Source organism: Calypte anna, chromosome 9 (genome assembly GCF_003957555.1).
Source record: "Calypte anna isolate BGI_N300 chromosome 9, bCalAnn1_v1.p, whole genome shotgun sequence".
Lineage (NCBI taxonomy): Eukaryota > Metazoa > Chordata > Aves > Apodiformes > Trochilidae > Calypte > Calypte anna.
This window is the reverse complement of record NC_044255.1, coordinates 10,900,415-10,922,760: the sequence shown is the minus strand read 5'-3', so window position 1 is coordinate 10,922,760 and position 22,346 is coordinate 10,900,415. Positions and strand designations below refer to the sequence as shown.

At 44.2% G+C, this 22,346-nt stretch overlaps 2 protein-coding genes across 6 annotated transcripts in view; one reads left to right on the top strand and one right to left on the bottom strand.

Annotated features, from left to right (window-relative positions):
* The window catches only part of U2SURP (U2 snRNP associated SURP domain containing), a 42,328-nt gene extending 39,048 nt beyond the window's left edge, over positions 1 to 3,280 (bottom strand). For 3 of the 5 annotated variants that reach the window (XM_030456113.1, XM_030456116.1, XM_030456115.1), the window contains exon 1: positions 3,091 to 3,280. In XM_030456113.1, the coding sequence (XP_030311973.1) occupies positions 3,091 to 3,135 (45 nt within the window). In that variant the 5' untranslated portion in view covers positions 3,136 to 3,280. The remainder of the gene's footprint in view (positions 1 to 3,090) is intronic. The other 2 variants (XM_030456114.1, XM_030456117.1) reach the window with 1 other exon arrangement.
* Positions 3,281 to 11,583: 8,303 nt separating this feature from the next.
* PAQR9 (progestin and adipoQ receptor family member 9) lies at positions 11,584 to 19,616 on the top strand. The gene has a single exon (XM_030456088.1). The coding sequence runs from the start codon at positions 12,129 to 12,131 to the stop codon at positions 13,383 to 13,385; it is 1,257 nt and encodes a 418-aa protein (XP_030311948.1). The 5' UTR covers positions 11,584 to 12,128; the 3' UTR covers positions 13,386 to 19,616.
* The last annotated feature ends 2,730 nt before the right edge of the window (positions 19,617 to 22,346 follow it).

Sequence of the window (22,346 nt, the reverse complement as noted above, 5' to 3'; positions counted from 1 at the left end):
TCTCTTCTGCCACAGGACCAAATTTGTACAGTGAAAGTCACTATTATAAGAATATAAAATAAGAAAATGGCAGAGTCATTAAGTAGCTAATATTTCATTACATCAAGATAATAATTTAAAGTCTTCAGTATCTGCCATTTTAGAATTATATCCTTCACTGACCTCCTGAGCAGTCTTGGGCAATCTCTATTTTATCTTCCTTTATTTTGTCCTTCTTTCCTATTTAGATTACTGGAAATCTCAAGCACATATCTTGCTATCCTGATTTCAAAGTGACAATGGAACAGATTATGCTTTTGCAACACACTTCACATTGGAAAGTCAAAGTTATTTAGAAGCTGACAATATTATAAAAGGCAACTACTATGACAGCAACACATACAGTAGGACTCCTGGACCTGTACCATCAACAGAGATTGTTGTAAAATGGTTAATGAAACAGCTAATGCCTGACTGAAGATGGATTTTACAATATAAAACAAGTGGCTGCATGTTCAAAATCAGTATTTGGACACTAAGACCAAAGAACAAACAGCACACGTTCTGAAGGACAGAAACTGTATTGTACTGTAAGTACTGAAGTCCTCAACCACTAGGTCACAGCTCTTCACAGGACACAGAAAATAAAATATCACTGTGTCATCCCAGGAGGTAGGCTAGAAACCAGCAAAGGCACATCTTGGAATTGCCACTGAAACATAGCTATGGAGTCTTCAAGACATGTTTGCTTTGCAAGTATAATTATTCTTATAACTTGGCAAATGCAAGGTGCCAAAAAGAAATGCAGTCTAAAACTTCAACTTCAATATATAAGTAAATTCATCTTAAACTACTAAAAACCAAAAATGTTTGATTAAAAAATACTGTAAGAAATGGAGCAAAAATATTATTTGCTTAGATTATTAAGCCATAATATTTTCATACAGACATTTCATTCATACATTTTTCTTTTTCAACTAAAGAGATATTTTTATCCTTGTGGCTATAGATTAATAAAAAATACTAATTTAATACGATTATGTCATACTTCTTTCGCACATATCAGAGAAATATCTCTACAGATATAGATACCACAAGCAGACATGAAATTATGATTAAAAAAAAAAGATACCACAGCCTGCCCTCTCTCCCCACCCCTGAGAAAGCTGAGGCTGCAGGAAAATCCAAGGAACTAAGCATGTCTCATTTTATTTTACTTTTCAACAAAAACATTCTCGTAGATCCAGGCATGTACTACCACTATTTTCTTCGACACATAAAATAACATTGACAAAAAATAACAGGAAAATCTAGAATGAAGAGCATGGTAAAAAGACCATTGGAAACACATCCAATGTAATGTGAAACTGAGGGGTAAGTGGGAGCTGTATGATGACAGCCAGGTACAGGACTTCCTCAACAGACTAACACACAGGTTTGACTTCATATTCCCTACTGACTTCAATGGGATGGATGACACAATACAAGGAGTCAAGTGTCTGCACACACCTTTGCAGAACTGACATCTAGGACAGGAAACAACTCTTATAAATTATTATTCCATATTAAAAAATACTATCACTAGTACAGAAATAGCAAATAATAAAACAAAAAGCCTGGTGTAACTGTGAAAGAAAGGGATCACATCTAGGTTTGTTCTGTGTACCATGTAATTGCTCACAGAAATAAATAGATTATTACTCTATGTCTAATTATACCTGAAATCCTTAAATGCCTTGTTCCCTGGAAGCAATTCTTCATAAATTAAGACCTACTTTACTACTAGTCTTCTATACATCTCTAAGTTGCAGTTCCAAGCCAAACACAAGATCCAAAGAAAAAAAAAAAGTTTCCTAGCAATATTTGGAACAGATCGTAAGGGGAAACAAAAATAAAATTATCCTAGTCTAATAAAATCAATCGGGTAAACATGCAAAGACTCCCTGTAACTACTCCCTGTAACTCCCTGTAACTACTTCCCAGCTAGTTTCCTAGCAGCAAACCCACCCCCCCTCCAAAAAAATTTCTTTTAGCTGAATACAAAAATGGGGAAATTTATTGATCTACATAGCACTGCAAATTCCTAAGTCAAAACGTGCCTTATTTTCTTGACTGATTTACACACTCGCACACAAAATTTAACAAAAAAACCCAAACAAAACCCAACCAACCCACGAAAAAAATGAAGCCCAAAACAACACACGAAGATTTAAAGATGTATTTACTTCTGGCCTAAAACCTGCAACAAGGCTGAGTGGGAGAGTGTCAGTGATCGCTAACCTGCACCCCACCAGCTCCCAGTGCGGACCCCCAGAACACTGCCCCTTCCCCTCCGAGGGCGCGGGAAGCTCCGCGCTGCTCCCGTCAGCCAGCCAGGCCCGGGCTTCCCGGGCAAGTTGGCCACAACTCCTGCGCTACCGGGGCTTGGGGTCTGCACACCCACCCAACATCAACTCCAGGCAGCAGCAGAGCGGATACAGTGAGGAGAGGGGGCGCAGCCGCGTGATTCTGTGAAATTCGTCATTCCAGAGAAAATCGAACGAGACTCGACCTCAGGTTATGGTTTTCCTTCACACACGCAAGTTGGAAACTAACCCCACCAGGGCTCCAGCCCAACGGGGGGATCAGGGCTCTCGCCATGACCGAAACCAACACGTACGCGGGCACGGGTAGAACTCGGGCATTAACCAACGCTCCGCACCCGAATCCGGGGACGAGCCGGTGCCAACAGAACGGCTCCCGCCTGCAGTTACAGCGCGCTCCGCCGGGACCCCGCTCCCCACCCCCGCACCCCTCCGCCGAGGGCACGGGAACGCCAAGAGACCGCTGCTGCCGGCCAAGGACAGAAACGTTCCCAGCGCAGTCCCACGCAGCGGGGATGGCCCGCAAGAGGCCTGGGCCCCGGGCCGCGCCGCACCGCCCCCTTCCCGCCTCCCCACCCCCTCCCGCGGCCCTCAGTCACTACGGGCACAGAGCACGGAGGGAGCAGGCCTCGCTGCCCGGGCCTCGCCACCGCGTCACTCCCGGGCCCTGCCGCCGCACTGGCAGGAGGCGGCCGTGCCCCCCCAGCGGCGAAGCGGACCGGCGGAACAGCCCGCGGAACGGCCTCACCTTCCCACTGGCCTTCTGCGAGCCGCTGGGTGCCTTCTCCGCCATCTTGCCTCTCCTCTCGCTCAGCCCTGGCGGCGAGGAAACGAACACCGATCCCACCGAGCCCGTGAGCGGAGGGCGGGAAGGCGATGACCGAGCAACCGATGGGGCAGCCTGCGCCCGGGCGGGGCGGGGCCCGTCCCTTCTCCTCGGGTGAGGAGGCAAAGGCACGAAAGGCTCTGTACAGCCCGCAGTCCTCTGCCTTGGGTCACTTCCTCTCACGTTAGCAGAAGAAAACCCAAATAAAATGTTAGGCGAACCTAATCTACATAGCACCCGGCTGCGGTAGGGCAGGCAGCGACAGGCAGCCGGCGGCGGGAGCCTTCGATCCCGGCCTGGGGCGCAGTGCAGGCTCGGGCCCTGCTGCGGAGCTGTGAGGGGGCAGCGGTGCCTCTGCTGCCCTTGTGAGGGGCACACAGCCCCGGCGGAGAAACTCGGGGGTGGTCATTCAGGCACAGCACAGCCCCGCATTGCCCCGCTCTGCCCCGCATTGCCCGAGCCCTCTGCAGGGGAGAGGACCGTAGAGGTCACACAGAGCCCTTCTAATCCCCAGATGTTTTCCTACGAGACATTAGCAGGTGGCAGCTGGGAACTGTCCGGGTGGGATGAGAAGAGCAGCCGGGCTTGGCTGAGGACGCTGAGCAGGGCGGTGGGTGGGCGCTGTGTATGCCCACTGGTGTGGAAATGCCCAAATGTGGTTTTGGTGCCCAAAGTGTGTTTTAGATGGGAAGGCCTCACCTGGGATCAGTGCACTGTGCCCCTGCAGTCCTGTGCTGCAGCCGTTCTGCACAGCTCTCATTCATGATCCACGTCCATAGGTCCTGGTCATATAGTTTGGAGGCTGAGCTTGCACCTGAACGCCTAGCAAAGTGAAACAGAATACTGTTTAGAACATCATCAAAATTTTACATTTGATTGAAATAAATCCCAGAATAAAGTTAAAAGAATAGCACAGCCAGTCCTCTTTTGTTGAATATTGCTTAATGAAAGATAATAACCAGAGGTTACCTTATATTTACCACGAGTCTTGCAATCCTGGACTATTTTGGATTTTTATTATAATGTGGAAGATTCCAGGGTGTTGAGTTAATATTTAAGGAAAAGACAGCAGATAAACATAAATGAAGACAGCTTTAAACCCACCAACTCCTGATGCCTACTGCCCTGTGAGGGACAGGAGAGAGCAGGGTCTGCACTAATAACCCCATCTGTCAGTGGGGGATGAAGTGAAAGCATCCAGAAGAGGCAAAAAGAAAGCAAAAGGAGAGGGTGAGAAGGGCAGTGGCAAACGCAGGGGACTGGAATTTCAGAAGGAAGGGTAAAACCTTCAGGAAATATCGCCTTTTGCAGGCATGTGTCCACCTTGCATGTGGAGCCGTCTGACTAGAGCCTGCTGCACTCTCAGTAGCTATTTTCAGGGTGAAAGTTTAGTTACAGGTATTCATAGCTGCTGCCCTAAGTGCAGGTCCTGGCGCTTGATGTCCTGTACGTTCGTCAGGGGCAGTAACACTACAGCGTTACTAAAACCAAGACTCTCGAAAGCTGGAGGAGAGAGGAGAGAAGCCTCCCAAGCCTCTGGAAAACGCCCAGCAACGTCAACTTATACGACCAGCAGCGCATGGACGAGTGGAAACTACGGCGGTTTCGTGTTCCGAGAAGCTCCACGGGAGTCTCGGTACCGCCGCGATCCGCCGCCGTGACTGCGCGCTCCAGCAGGGGGCGCCACCGCCGGGCAGCGCCACCGCCGGCTGCACCTCCCCGCAGGCCTGACGTGAAATTTACCGTGTTGCGTGTTTTCTATTTCCTAAGTCACACAAGAAATAGTAAAATGATAATAACCAGTCTGCGAATACAAATTCCCTTACCCTGCAATCAAATAAGTGGTTGGCCAGACAGTGCTGTAGCCACAAAGGTGAGAAGGCAGAAATCCTCATTTCTGCCTGTTTTTTGAGCCTTCTTCCACCTTTTGCAAAACAACCATGCAAACATTTTCTGGTAATGGATAAGCAGCTAAGGCAAGAGGTATCACATGTTTATTGAGCTCCCTTCAGCAAATAAGCAATTACAATGATAAGTATTTTCTATACCTACAGCTGACACACTACCTTACCATTTAGGGTCTTGCCTTTTGCTCTGGAGGACAGTTCTCCAGTTCTGCAACCACCTGCACATCTTCCTGTGGGGACCCCAAGGCCTGAAGTAGAATGGAGGGAAGGAGAGAGAAAAAAACCCTGCTCCTTGACAGTAGGATTTTGGAACATTTCCATCGGTTCTTTTAGGCTTCACTGAGCTCTCAACTTGCCCACAAGAGGACCCATTCCATAGGAAGAGATGGTGTTGGACAAGGAAGTTTAGCAAAGGATCAGGCAGGATCTTATGCTTCAGAATACAAGTCAAGTCCTCTTTGCCCATCTTTCTCACTGTTTTCTTCACCAGCTTGCAGAGGCACAGGGTTAGTGTCAGCCATGATCTGCTGCTGGATTTTTTTTAACACAGTAGTGCAAACAGGTGCAGCAATGAGTTGGAAGTAAACAAGCTCGGGAACTTCTACTGGATAGAAGGGGCATTTAGGGCTGCAGGAGGAGACACAACATGCTTCTCAGCTCCTCTGGGATTGCATTAATAATAAATATGAAAGACTGACACTTCTGGATAAAAAGCAAACATCTAGATGAAAAGAGAAATGTGCCCTTGGATACTAGAGGTTTGAGGCCATTAATGTTTTGAAAATTTGTGCTCCATTTGGCCTCAATCCCTTTATTTAATCCACCTCATTAATCCTTTTTAATTATCCAACTCATTGTTTACTGCTCAGCCTTCTACACTCTTTTGTAATTCATAAACTGCACAAAACTAAGAGCATCATGATGCAGGGCACACTGTGAAAAACATGAAAGATATAGTTAGAGCTTCAAAGGTCATCTCTAAAGATAATTTTTCAGAATGAACTGTCCTGAATCTGTGCTATTTATAACACATTACAGTTGTACAGTAGCACTTGTGTACAGTTAGTGAATGACAACACATGTGAGTGTCTTGGGCTTAATGGCAGAGAAAGGGGAGAGGGAGGAGAAAGGAGAGAAAGGAAGGAGAGAACGGGAGGAGAAAGGGGGAGAGAGAGAAGGAAAGGAAGCAGTGAGATGTAGAAATCTATGGAGAGTTAATGCTGGAAAGGGTAGGCTAATGATAATATTAAAAAGAAATTACCAGACATTTTTCACTTTAATGCAGTAGGTCTGGTGGCAGGTCTGGGAGCTGTTTATTAACTATTGTTACAGTGACAGATATCATTAGGCAATATATTAGGGACTATCATGAATTATCATAAATAATTAACAATAAGCTGCATTAAGTAAACCACACATTGCAATGCATTACCTTTGTCTTTCAGGCTGTGTTTTCCCCACTTTCAGAGGGGATCTCTTTTGCTCTCACGCCAGGCCAAATCATAGCTGAATGGTTGCAATCCTTTTGCAAAGGTGGGTATGAGGGAAGAGGAGGAATTTAAAGTGCTGTGGAAGTTCCCTACCCTGTAGCAAAGGAAGCATGTTTGAGGACACAAGGCTGTCAGATCAGGAGTAGGACAGAAGTGTAGCTGTTGGGTGTACAGGTGTGTAATTGTGAGTCATTTTGTGCTCTTGGTAGTCGTCCACAGATCCCTAAAGCCACAGGCTGTGTGCCATGTTTCACCATTGCTTAAGAAGCAGTCTCCCAGCTTCTTTTCCTTATTCTACCTTTCATCTCCTCCCACTTCTGAGACAGAAAACTGCTAGGTAAAGATTCTCAAAACAGGTGGCTGCACACTCCTCCATGTACTTGTGTGTTGCTGGGAAGCTGTGCAGCGTGAGAGGAGAGCGGGGCAGCAATGAGATGAGAGAGAGGCAGGCAGCAGGCGCAGCCAAAGCACAGGTAGTCTGGGCTGCTTGGAGCCACTGGACTGAAATGAGATGTGTTAGCTGGGACCCCCAGCATAAGAAAAAAGAGCCACAGGGTGGCTGGGAGAGAGCTGTGTGGCTCTGATGTTCTCAGCAGCCTGGAATTTTTTCTACAGCACTGGTCTCCCTCTCTAAGCTGGAGCAGTCTCTGTGTTGCTCTGTCTCTCAGTGCTTATGCCTTTCCATCTCTCAGCTGTGACCCCTGCTGTAGCCCTGCCAGTCAACACCCACTGTCCTTTCCAGGATCCCACCACTGTGCTGGCACATGTGTCTTATTGGGGAACCTGTGTTTTTTCTCTCCCTGGGACTCATCAAGCTGTGAGGCCCATTATGGAGACCAGTCACAGCAGCAACATCTGACTGGTAATGTCTGGCTGACAAAGGTTGGTAATTTCTGGTGTATTTTACAGGCATTAGTGTGAATATCAAATGAATATCAAAACTTAATTTCAAAAGTTCTCCTTCAGCTCCTTGTCAGAGTAAATTGGCTTACGTGTCTGGAATCCAGATGTGCAAATTTATCAGCTGTTTAAAAGCATGGAAATTCAAGATGAGTGCAACAGCAATCTTCCCTTTGTTCATACGAAGAGTTCCTCCTTTCATCTTACTAACAGTGAGTAGCAATTTGCACTCTGGAAAACACTCAGCACATACAAACAAAACAATTTAGACATGCACTTTATACGTAAGGGTTCAGTTGTGCAACAGATGACAAGTATTTTGCCCTTGCTGTGAGATCCTGGTAAGTGGGACAGTAGTGGGTGCTGACCATGGAAAACATATATTAAATAGCCATACCCCCCGTGTGCTATTCTTCATCACAGGAAAACTAATTTTGATGCAGTGCTTATATTTGGATTTGCTGCTGTCCAGAACAACACAAGTGTTACACAAAATCTTTCAAAAACAAGAATTTGAAAAACACAGCATCCAAATATTCAGAAAAATTTCCTAAAATGTGAAGGGTTGCTGTTCAAAGTTTTTTCAGATTATTTCAGATTGGTTTTATGTTTTTTAAAGCATAAGGAACAAAAATCTGAAAATACTCAACTTGAATGTAAAGAGAGCAAAAAATTAGAAGCTCCTGGTGAAAAAGAGGTTAAAATGAACATTGCTGTACAACTATGATGTATTGGTTATTGTTACTTCATGTACCTTATTTAGCTTTTCACACCTCTAAGTGTGGCTTTTTAATACAAGTATCACTTTCACTTTTCTTTATCTATTAAGGAATTATGTTTATAAAGTATAATTGCCCCTAATTTGTTACTCGAGAAGGAGAAAATGATGCAATTTTTCCTGTTTATCCAGTCCAAAAAAAAGATAGTGGGATAGAATCTCTAAAGGCAAGTTAATCTCTTCAATATTGGATCGAAGCACTGTGCCCACCCTATTATTACAAAAGATAATAATCACTGCAATAGAAAGTTAACCATAAGGATATTATTTTTATGGGCTTGATAAACACTTGGGGAAGGATTAAAAAAGAAAATCACATAGGACAAAAGGACCATGTTTGTCTGCATATCTGTTAAGATGCTCTCCCAGAGAAACAGCGAGCATGAGCTACACAAAACAAAGTTAAATGAGGCTGAAGGCTCATTCTGTAACACCTGCTCTTTGTAAATAAATAGAGCCAAATTCTACCATGACTCAGAGGGGTTCCAAAGGTGTCAGAACAGAAACAGTTTTACTGAAGAAATTATAGTGGAGAAGGATAAAATTCCAGAGCAAACAAAGAGGTTAAAAGTTTTGTTTCAGATAAAATTTCTTACCAAGAAATAAATCAGTAAAATCTATGTTGAGAGTGAATATATAGAAAGGAAAAGGAATGGAAGAGAAATAGAGATGTATGGTAAAGGATTATGTCAAACAAGAGCTTTTAAGATTGATATTTGCCAGTGTGAGTGGGTTGAACTGGGTGAGGCTGAAGGTGTATCTTCAAAAGCATCTTCAATCTTCCAGCCACCACCATTGCTTGTACACAAGAGGAGTTTCTGTCTGGTGGTATATTTAAGTTAATTTCTTTACTGACTCAGAAAAGCAATGGATAAAAGGAGGTCTCAGTAAGACCTCTTCCTTAGTACTGAATGTGTTACAGAGAAAAAGATTAAATGAGCAAGTGAGCTTTTTTTGTTCTTGTTAATTAAAAGCTATAATTTTATTGGGGTGGCTTGAAGTAATTCAGGATTTCTTATAGTGCTCTTGATATTTCAGACAAAGTGATACCTTGTGAAAGGACTTCAACAATAAATAAAACAAAAGTATAATATAGAAACAAATCCACATACAGTATTTTGGCACATCTTTTTCTTTGACTCTTCAGCCAACGCTGATTAACATTATCTTTCAATACTTACTCCATTAGGCAGAGCCTTCATCAGTGTTTTAAGAGTTTTCACACAGGTTATTTGGAGACAAAGCCTGCAGAAAATTCTATGCATGCTAGAAGAAACCTTGGTATATGCTAACCATGCCCTTCTAAATATAAGAGAAATGCACTGAGGCCTTTTTTGTGCACTACATTACATGGACCCCTCTCTATGAACTCCAAATGCCCTGATTTTCTCTTACCTACCATGTAACAGTCATGTGACATTGTCCTCCATGAACTACGTGTGAATGTAGCCCCACCAGGGCTGTGTCCGTCTCAAACCACAAGCAAACTCCACCTGCTCCTCCCAGTCTGGGCTGTGCCCCCATAAAAACACAAACCCAGTGGGTGTCCCTCCCAGGAAGCCAGGTGACACCTCAGTACCCCCTTAGGCAAGAGGACTGAATGCCTCCCACATCCCTGAAAGTCTGGGGGTTGTAGGAAAGTCAGAACGTGTTGAACAAGCCCTGCTGCTACAAGGCCAACAGTTCCCAATCAGCAGCCAATGCTGTTGTTTTTTAGACACCATCTGTTGCAACAGCTGCTGGTGGCTTTCCAACAGGCTCTTCAGTGCAGGTCTAAAACCACATGGCTCCCAGTCAACCACCTCTACTTATCTAACCTTGACAAGGGAGGCTGAAGATCATGGTCTCTTTGCTCCTCTCCTCCCTGGGGCCTGCAATGGCTCCCTGACTTAAATGGAAGCACCACGCAGGGATTAGTAGAAATAGCCACCAGAGCCCTACTGAGGAGTGCCCCTGTGTGTGGTGTGGTATTCTGTGCTGTGAGCAAGGCAGGGGAGGACGAGTTATCTTCTAACAGACCCCTCACCACCCAGTGCATCTACAGTGATGCAGCAAATGGTTTAGCATTCAGCCTGTGTCCTCTGCAGGTTGTCCTTGCTAGTGCAGAGCAGCCCCATGAGGGTGCTGAGATCTATCAGGCTGAGCATTTTTCGCTTAGCCCCAAAGAGTCTTTTGTCTCCCTAGATCAAACACGGCAGAGCCCAAGCAAGCAGGGCCCTGCTCACTCCCAGCTCAGCTGAGGCTGAGGGCAGGCAGATAATGCAGAGCCCTCTGTCAGTCACTCCTTCAGGAGTGTCCAGCTGGCATGTCCCTGCATGCCACCAGGCGCAACCCCTACCCTCCTGCCCTCTGGAACATGTGGGCATCAAAGCACGTTAGGTCCATTATCTAAAAAACAAGTCTCTTAGTTTAATATTTTACTCTTCCCCTTGGCTTTTCAGCACTGGTCAGTTGTGCTTATTTATCTAGCAGGACTCCTGTGTAATTTTTATAAAGACTATAAGCAGTGTCACCAGCCTGCCCTACTTCTGACAGTTCTGTAAAATCAATATTTTGACTGTAATGAAAAATATATTGAAAATCACTTTGAGCAACACATTTTTGCTGGGTTTTGTGCCAGTTTTTAAAACTGTATTTCTGATTATCTCCTTGTTCTGGTAACTTTGCATGTTGTCATGGTTTGCTATTGAATAGAAGATTTTTATAAAAATCTTTGGACAGAGTAGCCTAATTTCATTGGGCCCTGCTTTATTTATCTAGATACCACAGTGTAATTTATGTGTATTTATCTAGATATCACAGTGTAATACAAACCTTCGAAAACCTAGGGCTATTGGTTGTCTAAGACCATCTGAGTTCAAACAAACTGGAAACACATGGAAACAGCAGAGAGCAATTCCTTATTCCAGCTCCCACCTGAGCCTGCAACTTACCTTTCTGCACAGCCTTCTCTTTACTTCATGCGTGTCAAGGTACAGGAACACGCTCACAGCGCTTTTCCTTGTATTTTTATATTTGGATTATATAACAGTATCCTCTTGCATAACCGCTCCACCGGTAAATGAAGGATCAACTCGGAGCAGCTGCTGTCAGACGGTTACCGAGTGCCCGTCCCAGCCACTCCACTTGGAGAGCAGAGGTAAGGTGGGTCCCAGGTGCGTGCCCGATATGTCAGGGAGACGTACCCCCTTCGCAGCCTGGCTGGGAATGTTAAGCCTGAAATAAGGTCTGCATTAATTGCATGAGACAGTGTCATCAAAGAAACCAGGTCTCAGGCAGCTTCGCTGCACACGCGGCAGAAATCCGCCCAGCTGCCAGATGACCCCTGTCTGGGGCTATCTCCCTGGTCTGCCCTGCCTGACAGGGATGCCCTGACCCCGCGGGGTCACCCTCCCCTTACTCGGGGTTGTCACCACCCTCGCTGGCGCAGCCGCGGGGCTGGGCGGCCGGATCCGCAGCCCCCCCGGGCCTCCAGTGCCCTCCCTCCCCCGCTTTGTGCTTTTGTGCCAAGCCGCCCCTGTGAGCAGGGCCCCGTGCAGTGGGGGGTTCTGCTCGTGTCCTTGCACCCGGGACCGGTCGAGAGGGCCCTTGAGCGGCCCGCTTTGCCCGGGCCCCGCAGCACACCTTGCTGCGGGGAGGATCGGCCGGAGTGGACGCGGGGCTCTACCGGGCCCGCCCCCCAACCGCCACCACTGCGGCCGCATCAATCATTAACGTTGGCTCGGGTGTCCAACACCTCTCTCCCCGGGAAACCCTACCCGGGGCGGCGGGGGCGTCTCTCCCCGCTCCCCGGGAGCACTGGATGCGCCGCTGGTTTCCAGTTACCGCGATGCCGGGCGGCGAGGCGGGAGGAGCCGCGGCGGTGCCGCCACTGCCCCTGCTGCAATGAGTGATGCTGCCGGGGGCGGTGGCGGAGGAGGAGAAGAAGCGCAGAGCCACCGCGGCTCCTCCGCCGGCGGCTGCGGGAGCAGCGGCTCTACCTCTCCCAGGCAGCGGCGGCGGGGCGAGGTGGCGGCGGGCGGCGGGCCGGGTGCGACGAGGGAGCCCAGGTCCGGCGAGGGCAGCAGCAGCAGCAGCATGCCGGCGGGCGAGGGGGACAAGGAGGAGGCGACACCGCCTCCTCGCCCCGCTGCTCTGCTGCGATGGGACGAGGTGCCCGAGGACTTCGTGGAGTGCTTCATCCTTTCGGGCTACCGGCGGCTGCACTGCTCGGCGCAGGAGTGCCTGGCCTCGGTGCTGCAGCCCACCAACGAGACCCTCAACTTCTGGACCCACTTCATCCCGCTGCTGCTCTTTCTCAGCCGCTTCGGGCGGTTGCTGCTGCTGCGGGGCGCCGGGGACGTGCCCTTCCACCACCCGGCTCTGCTGCCCCTCTGGTGCTACGCCTCGGGGGTGCTGCTCACCTTCGCCATGAGCTGCACAGCCCACCTCTTCAGCTGCCTCTCCCCGCGCCTCCGCGCCGCCTTCTTCTACCTGGACTATGCCTCCATCAGCTACTACGGCTTTGCCAGCACCGTGGCCTACTCCTACTACCTGCTGCCAGGGCTGAGCCTGCTGGACGCTAGCGCCATGAGCCACTACGTGCAGCAGCAGCTGGGCTGGCAGCTGGACTGCAGTCTGCCCATCGCGGCCTACCGCACTCTGGTGCTGCCCGTGGCCCTGGCACTGGCTGTGGGCTGCACGGCCGCTTGCTGCCGCAGCCGTGCCGCCTGCTGCGCCTACCCCTTCGCTGTGCGCACCTTCGTCTTCGCCATGCCACTGAGCATGGCCTGCCCCATCATGCTGGAGAGCCTCCTCTTTGACCTGCGCACCCGCAACCCCACGCTTTTCGTCTATTTCTACCGGCGCTACTTCTGGCTGCTGGTGGCTGCCTTCTTCAACGTCAGCAAAATCCCTGAGCGTATCCAGCCAGGACTGTTCGACATCGTGGGACACAGCCACCAGCTCTTCCACATCTTCACCTTCCTGAGCATCTACGACCAGGTGCACTATGTGGAAGATGGGCTGGCCGAGTTCCTCAAGGCACCCCTGGCCGCCCCCACCTACCTTGGCACTGTGGGGTATATGCTATTACTCACGTTCTGCCTGGCTGTGGTCGTCAGGAGGTTCCTCAATGTTACAGACCTCTGCAAGCAGGATTAGTTGGGCCAGCAACCCTTGGGACAGTGACCATCACGACAGTGACCCTTGAGCTGGAGACCGGAGAGGGCTGATGACTTTCAGACTGGTGACCCTCAGACTGGCTCCACCACGTCCTGAAGATGCTGTGAAGCCGCAGGGAAACACACCTGTGGAAGAGCCAGGTCCCTTTCACGAAGGGTTGCCAGAGAGAATGACCATGGTGGAACTGCTCGTGCTCTTTAAACTACTAGGTTACCAGGGGAAGCAAGCAAACGCTTACTGGTATGTTGCTGCTTAGAGTATAAGCTGAAATAATTTAGCTCTGCTACTAGGAAGAATGCATGAACTCTGAATGCCACCTACTAATTTAATAACAATTAGGTTTAAACTAGCTCTGTGTATACATATATATTTATATATTTAGCTACATACTTATTAGCTACATATATGTGTATATATATATATACACCTGAAGACACTTGTGCAATGAATACTTATAGACTTTTAATCTACTCCTGTATGAAATTTCCTAGCAGATTATGCACTGACATTTATCTTCCTCTGTGATACTGTAACAGGCTTTGCAGCCACATACTGGATTTTAAATGCAAACAAATCGATAGCTATCTATAGTTTCTAAGGTCTTGCAGCCTCTTCAAGCCAGGGAACAATAGATATAACAGAGAGAGGAAAAACAGCTGTGAATTATTACAGATTTACCAGTTGATGAAGAGACATGAATTAGACAGGCAGTGCATGGCTGGTGTAGCCATTCATATACTAAAATAAAAAAGAATACGTAAAATAACTGAACCAGAAAGGGGTCAAACTAGTTTGGAGCAGGGGTGAGGGGAGAAGAAGGGTGCTGCATAATGGCCTGGCTCTTCCCTCAGCATGTCAAAAACATCTGTTGTGTTAAGGGGGTTGCTAAGGGGCCTCTATCTTCCCTGGTAAAACACCCCCAAATCAGCCCTTTAAAAGTCAGATGCCAGACTTTCTATAAGCCCCTGTCAAGCTCAGTGGGAGTTCTGTGAATGTAAAGAGAATAATTGATGCATGAGATCTTATTCTGGATCAGTTAAAGAATTACATGGAACTGGTTTCTTCTGCTCTTTAACTAGATCTCTGTCAGACTTACCAACCTAAAATTAGTTGCAGAATAAGGTACTGCTGAATCTGAGTCCAGGACCTAAAACCTGCATCTGCAAGCACTGGTTACTGGCATTTTCTCATCATTCCCCACCTTTTCCTATTTTGATTAATTGTGGCTATAACTGTGTGTTTTGAAGTCCTCTTTCAAAAGCTTGAGGGGGTTTCAAAGACAAGAATGATGAGATACTTTCCAAAGCAGCACCTTTTCACAACAACCCAGGTATTATCCTTCTCACTCAACATACAGCTAACTACAGATTGAACTTACTCTTTATATAAAGAGACATTTTTTTAAATTATGTGCAGATTTTAAACAGATATATTTTGATTTTGTCTGACAGAACAAGTGTGCAATAATATTACACAAGGGGTCACAACTTGAAATTTACGTGAGAAACTGCTTCTATACCCTATTTTCAAATAGACAGGTGGTACTTTCTTTAGGAAATTCTGGTGTCATACTGCACAATAGTGTAGCAGCTCTTTAACTCAGCCTCTGTGCCCTTATTGTGAAAACACATTTCTGCTTGGAGTTTCTCACTTTCGTGAACATGTCATCCAAACCCCAAGAAAATGTCTTGAGTCCCATAGTCTTCTGTAAGACAAAGCCCCCTTTGTTTATAATGGGAATACAGGAAGGAGTATAGCTAAGAATCATCAAGTCAAATCCTTACTATGGGTCAAAATTATCACCCAAAACTGTAATTGATATATTCGGTACCAATGTCAGCTTTGTGAAAATTTCCCTATGAAAGTGCATAAGCTAAAAGAAAATTATAACCACTTCATTTTACCTTTTAGCTCAGCCTATTTTAACTATAATAGCTTGAATCTTTCAGACTCTCAGTGAATTATGAAAATAGCCTAAAAAAATATGTATTCTTTGCCAGCCACAGTTCTGCTAGTATATAATTTGTGGCAGGGTCACATGTGGTCTCTTAGGGAGATTGGCAAGAATTTTCTGAAACAGCAGTTCCCAAACTGTAGCCTCTTGAATTATCACTGATGGGCCATAAAAAAACAGCACAGCCCTGTGTGGCTGTCTGTGTTCCATTTTCATTTGCCAACCTGCATTAAAAGAAAATTAAAACTACATGAAGTAATTTTAATTTTACATATTTTCATTAACTTTTATCATAAATATGGCATTGCTTTATTCAAATGCCAATAAAGCAGAAAATTATCTACACCACTGGGAGAAGAGGCTGGTTCACAACCCTGTCATGCTTGAAATGTGCTTTATATTGTGGAAAATCCCTGGAAATTCTCAACAGAAAGCAAATATATCAAGACCTGCAACAATGCTTTCCTATGGATTTCCAGAACTGCAAAAAGAGGCCAAAATCTTTGAGATGTGCTGTATTCAAGTTAAAATAATAGAGGCATAGTTAGAGCCCAATGACTCATCCAAGTTTCAAAACTAATTATGTAGAAAAGGTTTGCCTCAGAGATGCCACTGGCATGCCCAACCAGCAATTAAAAAAGCTAAGAAATAAATCAAAAAGGCTAGGGACAGCAGATCTCAGCACTAGAAGACAGCTCAGAAACAAGCAACAGTAAAAGCCAAATGGAAAAAAAGGCTTTAAACGCATACTGTATAATTAATTATATTTGTGCTTGTCAGTCACAATGTAGAGGACATCTCAAGAGGCAATGTCAAAAAAAAGCTGTTGCTAACTTGTAAAAATACATTTGATATTTGCAGTTACGCCACACAGGGTCATCTATATATATCTCAACGACAGATAACAGTATAAAGGTTGGATTGCAACCAACTGCAATTTTACTGGAATCTTACTGCTGTTAACAGAGGTGCCTGTGAGCCCCAGTCACACTGCAGATTTGCTACCTGGCTCTGAACATGGCTTCATTTAAAACTTTCTTTTGGCAAAATGCTGAGGCACGTGTATGGGCCCAAACTCTTCGTGAAATTATTGGTAAATGCTGGTTGCAAATGCTGCTGTTTGAGCCATTGTAAACAGGCTGTATGAATCAGGAATGAATGGGTACAGGGAGATGTGATTAGATTGTAGGAGCACTAGTTAATGTACGCTTATTCATTTGTCTGTTTACAATGTGGCTACAAATTAAAAAGTTACAGTAAGTGTGGATAGTATCTAAGGAAATACTATCTGAGTGTCTGTGTTTATTCAGTGAAGGACATGTATGCAGATGATTGCTCCATTTGCCATGTCCAATAGCCAGTCTTCATAAATACAGACAGAACAAAACTAAGTTAAAGAGGTTAAAAGTGGAACAAGACATCTATAATTATAGTGCTTGAATTTGCTCATGTAGAAATGAATGTCAGCATTCGTATGGCTTGTAAGGGAACAGGATCTCTTATTACTGTGAAAGTATGCATGGCTCAAAGTCTGTAAGCTTGGGCAGGACTGGATGTCTAACTGTGGACTCATAGCTCACCTTTAAAGCCAAAAGAGGCTTTTCAGGCCTTTTATGGTAGAATCTGTGTGGGGATGAGGGACGAGGAGAGGACTGGAACATAAGGCGATGGTCCAAAAACGTCTTCGTGTCTGTCCATCTTTGAGTGATGTACCTGTGCCAATGTGAACTGATTGTTGATGGGGCCAGTTCTGAAGTGTCAGTGGCACAGACACCCTCCCTTGCAATCATCATGTGCCTGGAACTGCAGTCTACACATTGGCAGATATTCAATAAGCCTGGCTGCTGGGCACTTCTGAGTAATCTGTAAGCTTGGAGCTCAGCTTTGTGTAAGATTGATAAACATACCTAGTCTGTAGTAACCAGCTTGCATTCTGTGATGATGCACTATATCTTCTTCTGCAGTGTATTCATCTGAATGTCACTAACCAGAATATCTGTGCAGCTCTGAGATGCTTCATTAGCGAGACTGGAATCTGCAGTCTGGAAACAAAGGGAAAGGTTTCATCTGCATGCTGCACTTGGAGAAATTTAGCAGTCAAAAATAGAAGCACATTGGTTTTTGCTAAATGATAGTTTTGCCTAGTCGTTCTAGCATTGTGCTTGTTATTTATTTACTGAATCCAGCTACTATGCTGGATTCTTGTCAACAGTGTACTTGCAAAAAATGACAGTATGAAGGTTTTACTTTAAGTAAACTATCTGAGGCAGCACATTCATAAAGTATTACTGCACTTAACTCTGTTGATTACCATCCACATGCCTTACAGAAGCAAATCATACATGTAGTAATTGCCCAGATTATACTGTTTTCATTGCCTATGAGATTAAAAATCACCAAGTGGCTGGTATCAGTCCCTGCTTTGCCGCTACCTGTGCTATAATCTAGGGCAAATTGGTTAAACTGTGTTAATTTTTAATTTTAATTTTAATATTATTAATGTTTAATTTAATTCATGTAAAACACTGGAATCGTACCAGGGTTGAATATGACCCTCTGTGACTCAGTTTCCACATCTGTAAGATGGGGAGAATATACCTTACCTACCTCGCAGGGTTGCTCTGAAGACTAGCTAATGTTTGTAAAGCACTCAAAAATGCAAAGACCCTCCTAGGTGCTAAGAAGAAATACTACTGAACTCCGGCAGAGAGAATGTTATCTTTTTCTGTAGCTCCTCATCTCGCAGGGAGAGGAACATGAATGTCTCTAGTCCATGAACTCCTGGGACAAGCCCTCAGCATTGCCATACTCTTGGAGGTTCACGTCCTCTGTCTTTTGGAGCTGATGGCAAAATTTCCACTTCGGGGAAGGGGGGGGCACTAAAGACCTAAGCAGTAGTAAACAGGCTGACTAGATGCTTAAGGGTTGGGAATAAAGAGAAAAGATGTATGTGTTAAGTACTCTTCAGAAATTCTCAGTGGTTGCTTGTTCATTCAGCCATGGATTGTATTCCAGTTACGGTGAAACAATGGAGCAAGATTTCCCATCTGTGTCTGTAAGACTATGAGTGTGTCTTAGTTGCTACTGGGACTTTTAGTCTACTTCAAGCTACTTCTTATCAGAATAAAAAGACCTTAAATAAATAAAGCTTTTAAATAAACATGTGTAATCATTTGGGAACATAAAATTATATTGAGCAAACACCTTTCTATTTTCCCCTCCCTTATCCAAAACCAACAACATGGAGCCAATCCTGTTCTTGAGTAAAAACTGAACTTGGATCTTCTTATCACATATGTGTACTCTTATTTTGCTGGGAGCCTGACTAATTATCCAGCTAACCCACTCTGCCCTTCTTCTGGACAGACTGGAATAAACAAACAGCATCACTGAGTAGAGCTTTTCTAACTGGCAGCAGTAGTGGAGACCAAAATAAAGAAATAAAATTAAATTTAAAAAAAAAAAGAGAGAGAAAAAAAAGTAAAAAAAAAAAGAAAAGATAAAGACATCAAAGACATTTCAGTGGTTCATTAAGTCAAAGCCTCTACTGTTAGAAATTCACCTTGTTCAAGTATATTCTTAGCTTCTGTTAGACACCTGTAAGTCAGGGATACTGACCAACCAACACCCAACTTACACCCAACTTCATCCTTTTCTCAAATAACATGCAAGATGCTGAGGAAGTGTCACATGCACTGAAAGACACAGATTTCTATTTAGGATGTTCAGTGTTTTGGAGCTGGGTGTGGGATAGAGTTAAACTGTTTTCACAAGTTGCTTAGCCTGTTGCTGCTTCATTCCTCTGAATTCAGTAATAAATTAATGACCAAAAGGAAGCAGGCTTTTGCTTGCAGTTCCCTGTAAGGAAACATCACCAGCAGACTTCTGCTTTCAGGGCAATTGCTTCCTGTACTCAGAACACAGAGGATTCTGAGGTAGGGCTTTGCTATTTCATGTGAACACCTTAGGTTTCTGGTTGTAGCTGCAGCTAATAGTATGGAGAAACAGTTTCTATAAAGTCAGTTCTGTTTGCTAGAGATTCAAGCACGCTTTAGTATAAGGTACCACATTTAAGGGTCTGTGCATGCAATGAACAAAAAATGTGAATTTTGTTTGGTTCTGTTGGAAGGGTTTCAAAATTTACTCTTTGTACACTTTGGATGCTGACTACTGTATATGTAATGACTATGCATTTTTAGCAAAAAAAGTGTGAGCTATAAATAAAGTTGATTCTGAGTACATTTTTGCAGAAAGCATTTATAAAGTTTTTTGTTTCTCAGTAGAAATTACTGTGACACCTGTAGGATTAGAAATGTGTTGAATGTAGTTATCTTCAAACATAGATGTTGTTAAGTACAGGAAACTCCAATTCTTGTTTAGTGTTGTCTCTGAAAACACTATACCACAGCAAAATTATTGTTGCCATTTTATTGCCTTTTATATTTTAAAATAATAAAATAGCACCATTACTGATTTTGTTCTTTAATATATATGCTAATAGGCATCCCAGTTATATTAAAAATCAATTATAAGTAATGAGATCAATGTTCTGCCTACAGTGCTCATTGAAAAATCATGGAATTGGTAGCAACCACTAAGTCAGGAATCCCAGCAAAATATTGACTGCAAAATGAAGAGGTCTATTTGGCATCAAATAAAGCCTCTCATTTGGTGGACTAAGAATGTTCCAAGTGGGAGAACATTGTTTTCAGTTCAAGTCATGCACCAAAAAGCACTCAATGAGCTGCAATTATAGAAACTACCTGCCTTAAGCATTGTGTGTCAAAATTCAGCAGGACATAATGTAGCCCAGTATAACTGCAGGTACCTCCTGATACAATGGAAAACTGTAGAATCTTCTCATTGAAGTTTTAGAATTCCTTTAAAAATTCTAAAATTCTTGAGATTCTAAAAAAAAACCAAACAAATTCCTACACAAACACATGCTTTAAAAGACTACATCCTACAAATAAACAAGTGCTTCAAAAGACTGCACTCTACTATTAGCATTTAAAGGCCTTTCATAGTGTTATCAGTAGGCTCTGGACCTGACTGCTGGACATCAATATGCTGAAGGAAAACCTCACAGAAGTGATGGAGTTAGTGAGAATGCTAAAATACTGAACAGATTGGAAAGCAACAAAAGTCACTCCTAGGACAGGTAATTTATTGATATACCTCAGCCTTCATCTGAGATGGCTCCATAGCTGTTCAACAACCAACTGAAAATCTGAAGGCAATATATGTTTTGTTAACATGGTATCTCTTCTCTGACAAATTGCACTAGAAGTCAGGACACTCTATTTGTGGAGGGAAAAAAGAGCACCTGATATATAGCTTTAACCTTCTGATTTTATTCTGTCATTAAGCGATAAGGGATGGTTAGTAGAATCTGTGACTGGAGAATAAAATAATTAAAACCTAAAAATCTGGTAAAAATGAAAAGCAAAATAATGATAAGGCCAAATCTTGGTTTCAGTAATGAGTGTCTGGGGCAGGCACTGCAGAAGTTTTCTTCTGCATGGAAAGGCCCTCTATTGCAAGGCAGATTTCTTCTTTCAAGGGTGAAAAACTTCTGTTTGTAGGAAGCTGGAGGTATTTCTCCTGTCAGGGAACATGGCATTTGAGTATATGACATATGCTTTACAGGAGAATGAAAACATCATTGTTATCACACAATGATCACACAATCTTTTTGCAGAGTAAGCACTTTTATGGAGTTCTCTACTATGAGTTTCTCCTGCCCCCAAGACCTAATCCTTCCGTGTCCCTCCTGGCTGATGAAATATGAAAAAGTAGTTTTCCTTCATGTAAGGTGTTAAGTCTACTTCTCATTTATTATCCCCCCTTTGCTGGGAAACATCTGTTCTCTTCCTCTCTCCTCTTTTGTCCTGAAGAACTAAGGAATACCACTTGTACAAGAAGAAAAAGCTTAATTTTTCCCTCTTTATACATTGGGCTCTCTGAATCTGCAGTCCTGGGGCTATGGAATTCAATAATTGGCACACATAATGTTCCAAAATCTGAGCTTTTCTTTTTAGCAGCGCTTGGAAAGACAACTATGAAATGTCAATGAGGTGGATAACAAGCAGCTATATCTGAAGTACTCAGAAACAATATAAATAACGAGTGAAAGGTAAACAGGTTCTTTGGGCAGCTTCTCTGATACCTTTTGTACACACAGACAATCTTCATCAAAAATTTAGCAAAGCTCATAAGAATGTGCTTAACTTAATATACGTTTATCTTTGTTCATTCACAGGGCTGAACCTGGCCCTGTGTTTAAGTTTGCTATAGAAGCAGAGCCCTAATGAGCAGACAGTGCCAGGGAAATGCTGCCAGCAAGAGTCTGGCACAGCAAATTCTGCCATTCAGCCCAAAGGCAGTGCCTTACCTTCAGACACCCAACACCATCATTCCCTCCTCTGCCTCAGTCAGCATCACAAATGCACCAACTTAGTAATGAAATAAAACGACAAATTTTCCAACTGTAATAATGACAATTACAAAACATTATTTCTTGTACTCTGGTAGAAAAACATAGCTTAGAGTAAGCCAGTTTGGAACAGTAATCAGTCTTAATGAGCACTATAAACCACATTTGCTAAGCAATCTGGTTAAAAAGAATGTTCATTATAGAATGTGCATTATAGATGCAAAGATTAAACACAGAAGCCAAATATTCTGTGCAGAACACCTTTGTCCCCAGCAAAAAGCATGTTCCTTCAAACTATAAGTATTCTACTCCAACAGAAGCATGCCATATCCTATATTTTCATCTTTAGATGTACTTTGGACAATAAAAAAATAATTTGACCTGATTTCAGTGAAACATAGGAAACTGAGGGTATATGAGAGTTGCTCAAATGTAATATTCAGATTGTGTGATAAAGATCACATAAAGTCAAGGCTAACTCAGGAGCCCTAACACCTCAGAGGAAGAATACAGCCAATGTACGTAAGGATCAGCTTCTGCTGAGATGATT